Here is a 14,857-nt window from a genome sequence, read left to right on the forward strand (position 1 = left end):
CTGTTCATTTCCACAAATTTATCTAAATGATTCATTCCCAAATCTTTATAAAAGTGATTTTTTAAAATCTGTATCCAGAAATCACAAATGCCTGGAAAGGTCATTTTTTTTCTAGTGTTCAAAAATTGTGGAAACCTGGGAAAATTCATATCTTATCACAAACACCTTGCTCTTATTGTGGATTGTTTTACAGGTGCTCCAGAGGATGACAGAATCTCTGCCCTGATCGGAGAGCATCGCTTTCCTAGAAGCTCTTCAATGACCGACAGCTTCAGACAAGATAGTATCCCACCCCCTCCACAGACAGCTCCTCCACCGCCTCCAACTCCCTATTTCCTTGATTCAGGGCCGCCTCCTTCTTTCCTCCCGCCCCCACCCCCCTCTCGCGCTGCCAATCAGAACCGTTCGAGCTTCCGCCCGGGGGCGGAGCCCAAGCTCCACGGCCCGGTCACGACAGACCGCCAGCGAAAAACACGCTCCATGATCATTCTTCAGGACACCGCCCATTTTCCAGTGGAGCCGGCCCCTATTGCAAGGCCGCAAACGCCTACCTCTGGAGCTGCTGCTCCTGATCGCGGTCGTAGGCGTGGCCCACCTGTCGAGAATCCGTATGCTAACGTGGGTCGCCTAAGTGCCATCTATACTCCTACAAAGCCTCAGCGCAGGAAAAGCCCACTAGTCAAGCAAGGGCAAGTTGAGGAGGGTTCTACTGCGCAGTCTAGCAGAGACCCCTCTCCGTTGGGCAGCTCGCGTATTCCACACAGCAGCCGAGCAGAGCAGTTCCAACAGCAGGTTCTCTCAGAGCGAGCCAGGATCACGCCCCCTGGGGCCCGCCGAAGACCTAGTGTTTTCTTGTCTGTAGAAGGTGGCGCAACAGAGCCTCAAACCACCCCATTACTGTCACAATCCCACTCTGTGGATGAGTTGGCTGAGTTGCCTCCACCGGCTCCAATGCTGTCCCCTGGCCCACCACCAGGGGGCACCACTTTTATACACCCTCTAACAGGTAGGCTACTGGATCCTTCACCACTAACACTTTGCATTTTTTTAATACAGTAAGTGTTACAAACCTTTATGAAGTGAAGGATGCTGAATACATAGAGATTTTTATGCTTTAAAATCCAGAATTTAACCCTAACTTTTATACACCCTTTAACAGGTCGACCACTGGATCCTTCATCACCACTAGCACTTGCACTGGCAGCACGAGAACGAGCTCTTAGTGGCCGGAATACACCCACTCCCACGCCCTCACCTACACCTTCTCCCACTCAAGGCCGTGCGGTAGAGAGGCCCGAGACAGAGGGAGGTGCAACACCATCTGCTCCTCTTGAGGCACCTCCTACTAATTCATGGAGAGAGGAACCTGTAAGCATCATAGAAACAGCTAGCCAAGTGACTAGCGGTAGCCCTGGGTCTGGACGAAGCCTGGAGGAAGCACTTAGTGTGCCACCCAGTGTGCAACCTGCACTAATGGATACAGAGCATACTCAACCGGCAGTACCACCCACTCTGCCCTCCCCTGCCCCCACCCTCTCAAATCTGACTGCTCGAAGTCTGACTATGAGCTCAGAGGAAGAGGCGGAGCCATACACGGTTACCCTGCCCCCTGCATTGCTCTCGTCAAGCGATGAGGAAACAAGGGAGGAGCTTCGGAAGATAGGCCTTGTGCCGCCCCCTCAACCCTTTGCCAATGGCCTTCTAATTAAAGAAACACCCAAAGCCACCCTAAGCATTTCACCTAGTGGATCACGGCCAGCCATCTCCAAGACCTCTGGAAAAGCAAGTGATTCAGCGGCAGACTCTGGGGTCGAAGACCCCCACATGGAGACCACCAGTACTGTTTCCACAGTCTCCAGCATGTCCACTTTGTCTTCAGAGAGCACGGACTCCACGCATGCAAGCAAACCACGTTGTGGGGTGGGGCGTGGTCGCCCCGCCCATCTCAGGGACCCACTGCTTAAACAGTCATCAGACAGTGAGCTGCTTCCACACCCACCCAGCACAGGCCCCACACGCCCACGCTATCTATTCCAAAGACGCTCCAAACTCTGGGGGGAGGAACCCCGGACACAGGTGGGCGGGGTCGATGAAAGTCGGCCTGCTGCTATGGGGGCGGAGTTACTAAGCAAAGACACTCATTCATTGGGGGAGGAACCACCAATGGGAGCGCCACTTGACCCTGGCAGGAGGTCACCTGTGGGAGGGGCCAGGTAAAAACAACCTATTGCAAATTGTACCATTTAAAGCTGATGTGTGTAATTTTTATGTTAAAATTTTCACATCCCAGCTTAATATGCAGAGTTCACTATAAGTAAGTAAGTTGGTTGATTTCACTTAAAAGTGTAACATTTGGGTTCTGTGGTGCTATCAAAGCATTCCTCTGTTTTTTTATGCGGCCTGTGCAATGGTGTGAGTTTGGGGCAGGACTACCTGTTTATACAACCAATGGAAGATAGGTAGAGATTTTCTGGATTCTGTTTGAAAAGAGTGATTATTATGTTGTCTTGACAAAGCCAACATACTGTTACTCTATAGACATGGTTTAAATTTTTCCAAATATCCCTAAACCAAGACCAAAACTATCAACTGTAACTCCTCCTAGAGCTTTCAAGCTACATCCGCTAAACTTGGCACAGACCTTTAGAGTGTTCTGGAATAGTGTGCCGTGTCTTTTCTAACTGGTCAGACTTAAGGTGTTTGCACAGCAGACAATCAAAATGAGAAAAATCCCATAGACTAACACTGACTAAAAGTTCAAATGGGACACACTATTTAAACTGTCAAAAAATGTAAACGTAAACAAACCTGCAAAAGGACTTTAATCTGCTTTAAATCTCTCTAAGACCACATCCACACCAATCTGTTTAAGTTTCAAAACTCAGTTTTCAGTTTCCTAACATCATCTTTTTCCGAATTATGCGGCTGTGGAGAGTGTTTTGATAAGTCTCTATTTTTGGTGGAGGAAAATGCTGTTTTAGTGCAGATGAGAGGCCTAATCGTAGAAAAATCAATGCGTTTTCAAACGAAAATGTATTAGTGTGGACGTGTCCCAAGTCTCTCCAAGTTATCTGGCTGTTTGTCCTACTGTAATGTCTGTATAACTAGTAATGTAAAACTAGTTAAGGGGTCGGCAACCTATGTCACACATGCCATCATTGGCACGTGAAGGGGTAATCACTGGCATGGGACAATGAGAGAGAAAAACTAGTATTTTATTTATGTGAAGTCCCTCGCCGCACCTGTATGCCAATCTTCCTCTTGATGGAATCCTTCCCCATAATCATGCAGCGTTTTATGTGGTTATGAACTGAATGGGCAGCTATTAAAGTGTGACAAGACTGTACTAGTCAGCGGAAGAGCACAGCGCATCACAAGCAGCAGATATCGGCAAAGCGATTATCAAGAAAATTTAAAAATGGCACTTCATCCCAAAAAGGTTGCAGACCCCTGAACTAGTTTAAAACTTCCAGACAAGGCTTTGTCAAGCCAACATCAAAGTTTGTCTGGATTAACTTTACTGTACCTATCTAGTGATTTTTGCAATTCCATTTGGTGATGCTAGAGGCACAGAAATTACACACTTCAGTTTTGAACAACAATTAACTTTAGCACAAAATCGCATTTTGCACACCTGCATGAACCACAGCATACTTAATGTCTTATAGCAAAACACCCACTTGACTCTCGACACCCTCGATTACACAACTGGTTAAACTGCATTTCTGTAACACACCTGTGTGTGTCTGTATATGTCCTTGCAGATGTGAGGAGAATGGAGAAGAGAGTAAATCGTAGGTTTTTAGCTCTGTGGGTAAAACAACTCCTTGTCTAACTAACTTTCACTAAAATCCCCTTACTACAGCCATTAATCCAGCTGCAAACGCTACGGTGGGCTTGTTTTGAAGGCTTACGGTAGTTCATTATAGAGTAATTAATTCTAATTGAGGCATTTCAGCTTCTTTTCTGTCTTTGTGCAAGGAAACTGGAATTCTCAGTGTACCACTGAGGGCCAATCAGATTGATTATTTAAAACATCTAGAGAAGAAATGTCTTGTTTAAATTTCAAATAAGGGACAGTTTATGCAGTCCATTTATCATGATAGCCATTGGTTTTGGAATGTTAATTGCATATTTTTTATGTTTATTTCAGTTTTGGATATTTTCAAAATGCATCCCAAAAGCCTGCAGTAGAAATACTGTGATATACTAATGCACCATTTTTTTAAAAACAAACCTAGTTCCTTTTCTGAGGACTCCAGTTTTATATTAACTGCTCTAACTATCCTTTTACTGCATTAAAATCTCACTGCATGCTTTTTCACAATCTGAAAACTCTTTGCTAGTTTGTTTTTGCTTCCTCTACACTTACCGCTCTTATTTTTATGTATTTCCTCTCTTTTTCACTTTTTCTCTCAGACTCTTTAGTAGTTTAGGAGAGCTTCACACCATCTCTCAGAGGAGTTATGGCACCACCTTCACAATCCGGCCTGGTAGCCGATACCCAGTGACCCGTAGGACTCCCAGCCCCGGAGCCACCCCAGAACGGAGTGAACCGCTGGGCCCTGTCCGCACTTTCAGCCCCCATCACCACCATCACACCATCCTCAAGTCCTCCAGCCTAAGCTTGCCCCAGGAGCCCAAGGAGGTGCGTTTTGTCATGAGGAGCGCCAGTGCTCGAGCCCGCAGCCGCTCTCCATCCCCCTCCCCATGTGCATCCCCATGCCCCTCACCCGTTCTCGGAGCCCCTCTCCTGGCCCTGCGACCATTCAGACAGCGCCCCCTAGCTCTGTGGAGTAAGTATGATGTGGGAGAGTGGCTCGAGAGTGTGGGACTAGGGGAGCATCGTGCACGCTTTTTGGAGCATGAGATTGAAGGCGCCCACCTGCCTGCCCTTACCAAGGACGATCTGGCAGAGTTAGGAGTGACACGGGTGGGACACAGAATGAACATCGAAAGAGCGCTAAAGCAGCTGCTTGACAGTTGAGGAGAGCAGAAATGGAGGAAATAGTTCAAAACGTCATCACAAATCATATAAATTTTTTATTTTCATTTTAAATCCAATTATTCCTAAGTCTTATACTACAGTGTCCAGTACGCACACCCGTGTGAAAACTTAACACACTAAACTCCAAGCCATAATTTTTAACCTTACATTCACTACAGAGCATACAGTGGGGTCAATTGTCCACAGTGAATATCTAATTTAAACCTGGAAATAAAGTTTTAAGGGTTATTCCATGTCAAATCAACCACATTTTAAAAATTTCCCTGACTGAAATTTTAGGTTTTGCTAATGCTTTTTTGAGGATAAACATTAATGATGATGAAAGACAAAATGTTTATTGCCAAGGATCAATATTTACCAAGTAATCCAGTATTTTGGAGAGGGGATAAAAATTAAAATTTTCGCCTATGATTTTGGAGCAAAACTTCAGGTCAAAAACATAACCTTAGAAAGATGGCAGCAACATAATTATTATTATTATTATTTTTTTTAAACAGAGATAGGTAGGTCTATTACTAAAATCAGTTGACTTCAGCACCCATTGCTGCATTACATGCAAATGGTGTGAGTCCAAAAGTTGTAAAAAAGCACTTTTTTTGTTGTTGTTTTTCCCAAGTTGGAGTGTCTAGAACTCCAGAAGTTTTAAATATATCTTAATATCCTTTTAGATTCTGGTTCAGAACAAACATTTCTTTTTGTATCTTCATTTTTAAGGATCTTGATAGGGAAATCCCAGAGATATGAAGCTCTCAATGTGGCTCCATTCAAAAATCCTTACATTTTACCCATTTTCAATGGTCAAAACCATGAAGCTAGTTTTTCTTGTCCAACAAAACAAAGGTCTGATGTACAAATTATGTTAAAACTAGAAATGTACTTTCATTTATTCACATAAAAACAATCATGTAAAATCTCAATTTTTGAGGCTACGTCCACAGATACATTTTGAAAACAGCATTTTCATTTTCCACACTGTTGTTTACAAGCGTTTCCAAAATGTGCTAGTCCATACTGAAATGTATAAAAACTCTTAAATCCCCTTACTACGCATGAGAAAAATCGATGTTCCATGTACGGTCTAAAACGCAATTGTCCTCGTGTTCCGTCACCAGACAGCATTTCTGAGTAAGTTTCCCGTCGCCTTTGAAGGAATGCAATGTGAAGGTTGCACAAAGTAACATTTATCTTTAACAATGCTATCAAAGTTAATAGCAGGCACAACAACCCCCCTACAACATGGGCCACCATCTTGATTGTTTTGGGTTGAATCAGGAGCGTAGTAGTCATTTTAAAAGTGTGTGTGTGGGGGGGGGCACAGCTGTCAGTAGATGTCTCACACAGACCCAAAACTTATGGTGCGTTCCATTTGTACTCGGAAGTCGGAAATTCTGAGTTCCCAGTAGGATCTTTTAACTGGAACACCCCCTCAAGTCGGAGTTCTGATTCGGAAACTCGGAGGAACCGCAACAGCCCCGACTTCAGAATCCAAAATGGCTGCTCAGCGCATCAACAGTAAGTGAAACAGTAGTAATATATTGTTTATTAGCACTTCTGTTTGTCTGTGTCTCAATAAACTCAGTGGTGCACACAGTACTATCCAACCTCTATCTGTGGACATGATACTTCGGCATTATCTGTGCAAAATACCACTTTTTTATGTGTTTTTATCGACTGGTATTGCTAACAATGGATACTTCCCCACCCGTCCATCTTGGTTTTCCGACTTGTGTACTGGAACGCGGTCAGCTCGGGTGTGACGTCATTCCCAGCTCCGACATCCGAGGTAAATGGAACGCACTATTACAGTGCAGTATTAATATATTACAGTATATATATTAATATATAAGTATTTTATTAATATATAAATATTATTTACTTTTAATATTTGTAGCATTTTAAAGATTCCAGTATTGCAAAATAATTGCAAAATTTGGCAAAATTAGAGCACTTCTGTTTCATACATGACAATGAAAGACTGAGCACAAGCTGGTCCTGAATAAATGATTTAATCAATTACAATAATGACAACTGTGCATGTGCACAATTTTATTTTTTACTCTGTGCTTGTGCATTGTGGGATTTAAATGTATCCAAGTGGCTCGAGTGTTTTGACTATGTTCACCAAAATTCATTAAGATCCTTTTAATGATTCAGTGACCATTTCTGGTGATGCCAGAAGGTGGTGACAAATGAGTGTCTTGTGTAAAATGAGGTAGTCAATGAATCAACGATCAAAAGACAATTTTAATCCTTTAAAATTTGTATGTCTACAGACCTACAAAGAGACTTTAATAGAGGTTTTATGCATTATAAGAACAAAGCAAATCTATCATTTCCCTACAGTTTGTGAGCTGTTGAGCCTGACTTTTATCAAAAGACAACAATAATAGTCTTATAATAATTATAATGAGTTTCAATAACATACGTACGTTTTCATGTATAAAAAGGCACGTGTACATATCTATTAACTTCAGTAAAATGCCAAAGTGTTCTAAGAGCAAAGCAGATCTATCGTTTTTCCCACAGTTTGTCGACTGCACACCAACATAGAGGTAAAAAACAGGAGCTGATATTAAAAATAGCTTTACATATTTAACACAGATCTTGTAATCTGCTAAGATTGGCAAAAACAACTAATCAAACTATTACCTCACAAGCATAATAGAAAAAAGCATAACTTAATGAAGACTCAGGTGCTGACATAAACTCCACTTACAATATGTGCTTAAGAGAAGAATTGTCCTTTGTTTTTTTCTTCTGCAGTGCATTTCACGTAATGCTGCCTATCAAGAACAATACGGCGATAAATAATTCTCGTTTGTTACTCATCTCTAGATTATTAATTTAGATCAACATCAATGCCGATAAAAAACATAGTTAATGAGCACTGTTGAAAGCAACTTTGTAGAAAAGAACGGAGCCGCGTTGATTAGACTGTCTGACTGACGGCCTATTACGTTAGGGTTGTTTCGGCTCATGAAGCTCACCTGTGATTGGCTGGATGGTTGCTCAATCAGCCCAAAGTAACAAAACACAAAGAATACTGTATACAAATCCACCATTTGGACTCAGTATGGGTTTAGCTTGGAAAAGTGTGGGTGGGGGGGGGATCATCTTTTTAAAGAGTGCAGGGTACATGTCCCCCACATCTCCCGTGGCTGCTACGCACTTGGTTTCAATGGATCACATGACTGCGTGACATGACAACAAATACGTCAACGCTTTCAGATATCTCCATTTTCCCTGTCCACACTACGACGCGAAGATGGCATTTTCAAATGTATCCGCTTGAGAGAGCGTTTTCAAAAAGTTCAGTTGTCACTGTCAAAAACGCCGTCTCAGTGTGAACAGGCCAAATTGTCGAGAAAAAGATGTGTTTTCAAACTAAAATGTATTTGTGTGGACTTGGCCTGAGAGTATTACACATTTGTGTCTTCAGCAGAATCTAGTTTTTGGATTTCAGAAATGTACATCTACAAAGCTCTGGAATGCATCATTAGGGGTCCAAACACCAAAGAGGTTTTGTCAGAAAACGTAAATCATAGAGATTACAAATTTGGTGGAACGTCCCAAAATTGTTTTGCAGTCAAGAATCAGGGGTGGATGATTATGGTCCAAAACCCCAAAACGTATTCACTCAAACTGTATCTTTTAAAAGATTAAATTAATCCAAATTCTTTTGATAATTTTTTGTTGAGGGAATGGGAAGCTGTGGACCACTGGTTGAGCTGACACGTAATGACCCTTAAGATAAAATAAATAAATAAATAAATAAATAAAACGGTATTAAAACTAGAAAAATGCAATATAGAAGCCATTTTTAAAAGTTCACTCAGATATTTGAACACCACTAAAGATATTATCCATGCACCCCTGATTTAACTTTCACAAAATTATACCTCCATAACACATTACTGAGTTTGCCGCCTACTAAATACAAAAATTAAAAACATACAAATTATGTGCTGGACAGGAGCATGGACATACTGCGCAATATCTACTATTTACAGCTACAGGTCTTAAGAGAATCTAATTAAATGGCCATGTTTTTAATGGGTTTCCTGCACAATAACAAATGAAATAGCCATTTTCTTTATGTGCCATGTTTTACAATCAAATTATGACAATGAATGTGTGGGAAAACACTACAGACTGCTCTCATATTATCAGAGGAAGTGTAAGAATATCATCACCATCTGGATTCACATGGATTTCTTTTTTCCAGGAGAAAGACTGTCAGTATCCACTTGGGAGCAAAAGGAAAGGAAGAGATTGGAAACCTCACTTGTAAACAATGCCAATGCTTCCAAGTGTCCGGAATTTATAGTAGGTTCATCAACCGTCTTGCAGCTCAAAAGTAAAAAGCCATGTTTATGGTGAATGTAAGATGTATTGCTGCAAATGGACTTGGCATGTAAATGCAACATGTCCCAAGTAAGAAAGGATCTGACAATCTGCCCTAAACCAGGAGAAAGAACTTCTCCCAATACAATACAAGTGTGGCCTTGAGGTAATACTGCCGCCATCTAAAATCTGTTAAAGATAGATATTTTCAGTCACTACATTCAGTTTTATATGTATATGATTTATATGGAGTTATATATTCAAAAGAGGAGAATGTATGAGAATAGGGTGAGATACTTGTCTTATGCCCTGTAAGATTGTGTCATATTTGGTCTTACTTTATTTGTTATTTTATTTGTTAATTATCAAACCAATACCCTTACATGAACACAGTAACTCTTTCCCCCATAATATAACTTGTGATTTGTGAGTTATAAACATAATCTTTGGACTAGTTGAAAAGTTTTTTCATGGTTTAAACATTTCAAAATTACAAAAAGACCTTTGACTTTTGTCTATTATGAATAAATGATTGGTAAGACTGTATGTAGATTAACTGTTTTGTTAAAACAGGATTTGAAATGCTTTGGGTTGTAGGTATACACGTTTATGTTACCTTTTGTATTTGATTATTCAGCATCAGCCATTCATTTCATGATGATCAATTAGTGAATTTATGAAGATATATGTTTCTCTGACACGATCTGTTTGGTTTTGTACTATGCAATTACTAATTTGGAATTCTTATTAAGACTTTCAGTTTAAAACAATATGAGCAAAATATATGCTACCTAAGGGCTTTTAACAAAAGACAAATTTTAAGAATTCACAATTGTTTTTAAAAATCTGTTTCAATGCGTTTCAAAGTGGTTAAGTGGCAAAATTGCCTTATCTTCAGCTGTTAGTTAAAGTGATAGTTCACCCAAAAATTATTCTCTCATCATTTACTCATCCTTATGCCATCCCGGATGTGTATGACTTTCTTTCTTCAGAAGAACACAAATTTCTCAGCTCTTTTGGACCATACTATGAAAGTGAATGGGTGCCAAAGTTTGAAACGCTCCAAAAATCACATAGGTCAGCATAAAAGTAATCCATAAGACCCCAGTGGATAAATCCATGTCTTCAGAAGTGATATGATAAGTGTGGGTGAGAAACAGATCAATATTTTTGTTAAGTTTTACTATAAATTCTTCTCCCTGCCCAGTCAATCTCCACTTAAACTTCCACTTTCACATTCTTCTTCTTTTGTTTTTGGTGATTCACATTCTTCTTTCATACTGGGCAGGGAGAAGAATTTCTTCTGAATATATGGATTTAACCACTGGATTCATATGGATTACTTTTATGCTGCCTTTATATGCTTTTTGGAGCATCAACATTTTGCCACCCATTCACTTGCATTGTATGGGCCAACAGAGCTGAAATATTCTTCTAAAAGTCTACAGTGGAAAAAAGGGGTAGGGGTATCATGATGGATATATAGACATTTTACATGAAAACAAACATTTTACTGATGGCTTTTTTGTTTTTTTGTGGACTTAATTTAATTATATTAGGGTATCAAAGTGTTGACAGTCAGGTATATTAAAGTTAATCATGAGGACAGGATTTCTACAAAATATCATAACACAACATTTGTTTTCTTGTGTAAAATATTGATTAACATTTCTAAAAACAAAAATACAAGGTAGTTTTTGAAACATTGCTTATATACCAAGTATAAAACCCAAGTGGCATGTTTATCATTTGATCAGGTGTTTTCACAATTTTTGATACCAAGGACCCCAAATATGATGATCCTCTTACGAGGGATCCCCTGTGTGAGAAAAAAGTAAACATGATATTAAAAAAATACATATTTTTTTATAAAAATAATCTGTGTTCTGCAGAAGAAAGAAAGTCATACACATCTGGGATGGCATGAGGGTGACTAAATGATGAGAGAATTTACATTTTTGAGTGAACTATCCCTTTAAGTCTAAAACGTTATATGTGACACAAATATAACAAGAAAGCTACTGTAGAACTTGAAGGCCTAGAATAGCACTATGGATCTAAACCTAGTGATCTATCTGGGGAAGCATAATTTTTTTAATTTTTTCACAGGAAAGGGTCTCTTAAAGAGACAGATTACCCAAAAATGAAAATTCTGCCATCAGAATTTCATTTTGGGGTGAACTTACACTTTAAATCTTAATAGGACAACCAAAGTACTAAACATAATCTTAATTACCTACAATTTTGGTCAAAACATCTGTATTGTGAATATAATTATTTTTAAATCTCACATTTTAAAACCCCAGATTGTACTAAAACCAAGAAACATTGAGATTGTGTCAAAACTGATCTGGTATGTGATGTTTGGTAAGCTGGAACAGTAGGCGTTGATGTGGTTACGCATTTCACCAACAGTTAAACTCTGCCAACAGAGGAGAAAAATCCTTGTCTCTCCTCCAGTTGGTAAATTTGCACAAAGATGTGGGTGCTACTGTTTATAAGCCATCTGCACATAATATAACTGTACTTCCCTCATCTGTTCCTGTCTTTCTTCTCTCTTCCGATCGATTTCCCTCACTCTCATACACAAATATGTAATTAATAACTGGTGTAAGAGACAGGGGTGTGCCAATCATATTCTGAGTTTACTAACTTTTAGGAGCTCTCTCTCTCTCTCTCTGGACTTCTGTTGTTGAATTCTTTTTGTATTGTTTGTTGAATGAAGTGATTTGAGGATCGAGCTTTGGACGTGTCTGTTTTAAAAATGAGAAAATGTACACAAAAATATAATTTTACTTGTTTGTTATTAAAGATCATCTCTCAGGCTGTGGGGATTAATCACAAAATACTACGCACTCCTACAATGGAAAAAAGGGGTAAGGGTATCATGATGGATATATAGACATTTTACATGAAAACAGAGTGTTGACAGTCAGGTATATTAAAGTTAATCATGAGGACAGGTTTTTAATTTCTACAAAATATCTAAACACAACATTTGTTTTCTTGTGTAAAATATTGATTAAAATTTCTAAAAACAAAAATACAAGGTAGTTTTTGAAACATTGCTTATATACCAGGAATAAAACCCAAGTGGCAAGTTTATCATTTGATCAGGGGTTTTCAAACTTTCTGATACCAAGGACCCCAAATATGACGATCCTCTTACAAGGGACCCCCGTGTGAGAAAAAATTAAACATGATATTAAAAAAATAAATATTGGCTTTTATATTTAAATTCGATTAAAGCCAAAAGAGATTTTTAAAATATTATCTGATGGTTAGCAGTGTATCTTTTTTATGCAGGAGTAATTTTAGACGTATAAACCTAGCGAAAAACATTTTCAAAGTAATTCAGTTAAAAAAATAATGTAATCAAAATAATAGATAGATAATAGATATTTATATTAATTATGAAATGCGTTATATAAATAAATGTGTAAAAGTATAAAAAAAACAATAAATATTGTTTCAAAGCAGCTTTACAGAGGATGGTGAATTGAACCCTTATTTATTTTTTAATTAATATTAAATGACAATTTATTTTTATATCTGTTTTTATGTCTTACTATGGCTGCAAATACAATCAAATAACTGTAATTAATCACATGATTTCAGAATGAAACGTTAATAATATACAATAATGTCAACATTTTAAACTAACTTTTTGCAGAACCCCTAGCAGCCCCCTGGATACAACCCTTATTATACACTATATTGCCAAAAGTATTCGCTCATCTGCCTTTAGACGCATATGAACTTAAGTGACATCCCATTCTTAATCCATAGGGTTTAATATGACGTCGGCCCACCCTTTGCAGCTATAACAGCTTCAACTCTTCTGGGAAGGCTTTCCACAAGGTTTAGGAGTGTGTTTATGGGAATTTTTGACCATACTCCAGAAGCGCATTTGTGAGGTCAGACACCGATGATGGACGAGAAGGCCTGGCTCGCAGTCTTCGCTCTAATTCATCCCAAAGGTGCTCTATCGGGTTGAGGTCAGGACTCTGTGCAGGCCAGTCAAGTTCTTCCACACCAAACTCGCTCATCCATGTCTTTATGGATCTTGCTTTGTGCACTGGTGTGCAGTCATGTTGGAACAGGAAGGGGCCATCCCCAAACTGTTCCCACAAAGTTGGGAGCATGGAATTGTCCAAAATCTCTTGGTATGCTGAAGCATTCAGAGTTCCTTTCACTGGAACTAAGGGGCCAAGCCCAGCTCCTGAAAAACAACCCCACACCATAATCCCCCTCCACCAAACTTCACAGTTGGCACAATGCAGTCAGACAAGTACCGTTCTCCTGGCAACCGCCAAACCCAGACTCGTCCATCAGATTGCCAGATGGAGAAGCGTGATTCATCACTCCAGAGAACACGTCTCCACTGCTCTAGAGTCCAGTGGCGGCGTGCTTTACACCACTGCATCCGACGCTTTGCATTGCACTTGGTGATGTATGGCTTGGATGCAGCTGCTCGGCCATGGAAACCCATTCCATGAAGCTCTCTACACACTGTTCTTGAGCTAATCTGAAGGCCACATGAACTTTGGAGGTCTGTAGCGACTGACTCTGCAGAAAGTTGGCGTCCTCTGCGCACTAAGCGCCTCAGCATCCGCTGACCCCGCTCTGTCATTTTACGTGGCCTACCACTTCGTGGCTGAGTTGCTGTCATTCCCAATTGCTTCCACTTTGTTATAATACCACTGACAGTTGACTGTGGAATATTTAGTAGCGAGGAAATTTCACGACTGGACTTGTTGCAGAGGTGGCATCCTATCACAGTACCAGGCTGGAATTCACTGAGCTCCTGAGAGCGGCCCATTCTTTCACAAATGTTTGTAGAAGCAGTCTGCATGCCTAGGTGCTTCATTTTATACACCTGTGGCCATGGAAGTGATTGGAACACCTGAATTCAATTATTTGGATGGGTGAGCGAATACTTTTGGCAATATAATGTATATATATAAGTTTTCCACTTTTACTGCCAAAGAAAGAAAAGATACAGTTCATTTAATACATGCTTATAGTGGGTCAGGTTGTCACATGATATGGTCACTGCAGGAACATGATATATATACTAATATGAGAACAATACCTTTGTTTAAAACATAAAATGCCATCTAAATCAAATTAAAAAAATCCATCTTCCCCACATATCTATTTTTAAAATGTATTATAGCCAGTTTAATGGCTTTTCATTAATAATTTAAACAGTAAATCAATTATGAAACCAAATAATAAACAGCGAAAAATGGGAAAGGTACCACAGTAAAATATCAAACCACTGTTTTGGCCAACAAAAATTTAAGTTAATGAACTAAATAAAATTACAACATAGAAACACGTGACACCGCGCCCCAAAATACTGTACCTTTATTCTTTATAGTTCAACAACCCCTTCGGTTATAATCAACCTTTCTTTTATTGTTGGTCCTTCCCGGACAACCCGTTCTCATTCCCTAAGTGTCCAATTTTGACTCTTGTGCAGAAGCCGCACGCGTCTGT

The 14,857-nt window shown here is 39.6% G+C and overlaps 1 protein-coding gene across 1 annotated transcript in view; it reads left to right on the plus strand.

Annotated features, from left to right (window-relative positions):
- The window catches only part of LOC127435120 (SH3 and multiple ankyrin repeat domains protein 3-like), a 46,544-nt gene extending 34,155 nt beyond the window's left edge, over window positions 1-12,389 (plus strand). Inside the window, 5 exon segments of the mRNA XM_051688327.1 lie at window positions 194-1,006; window positions 1,160-2,213; window positions 3,765-3,794; window positions 4,420-4,796; window positions 9,234-12,389. Of these exon segments, the coding sequence (XP_051544287.1) occupies window positions 194-1,006; window positions 1,160-2,213; window positions 3,765-3,794; window positions 4,420-4,796; window positions 9,234-9,388 (2,429 nt within the window). The 3' untranslated portion in view covers window positions 9,389-12,389.
- The last annotated feature ends 2,468 nt before the right edge of the window (window positions 12,390-14,857 follow it).

The sequence above is a fragment of the Myxocyprinus asiaticus genome, chromosome 45 (genome assembly GCF_019703515.2).
Source record: "Myxocyprinus asiaticus isolate MX2 ecotype Aquarium Trade chromosome 45, UBuf_Myxa_2, whole genome shotgun sequence".
Classification (NCBI taxonomy): domain Eukaryota; kingdom Metazoa; phylum Chordata; class Actinopteri; order Cypriniformes; family Catostomidae; genus Myxocyprinus; species Myxocyprinus asiaticus.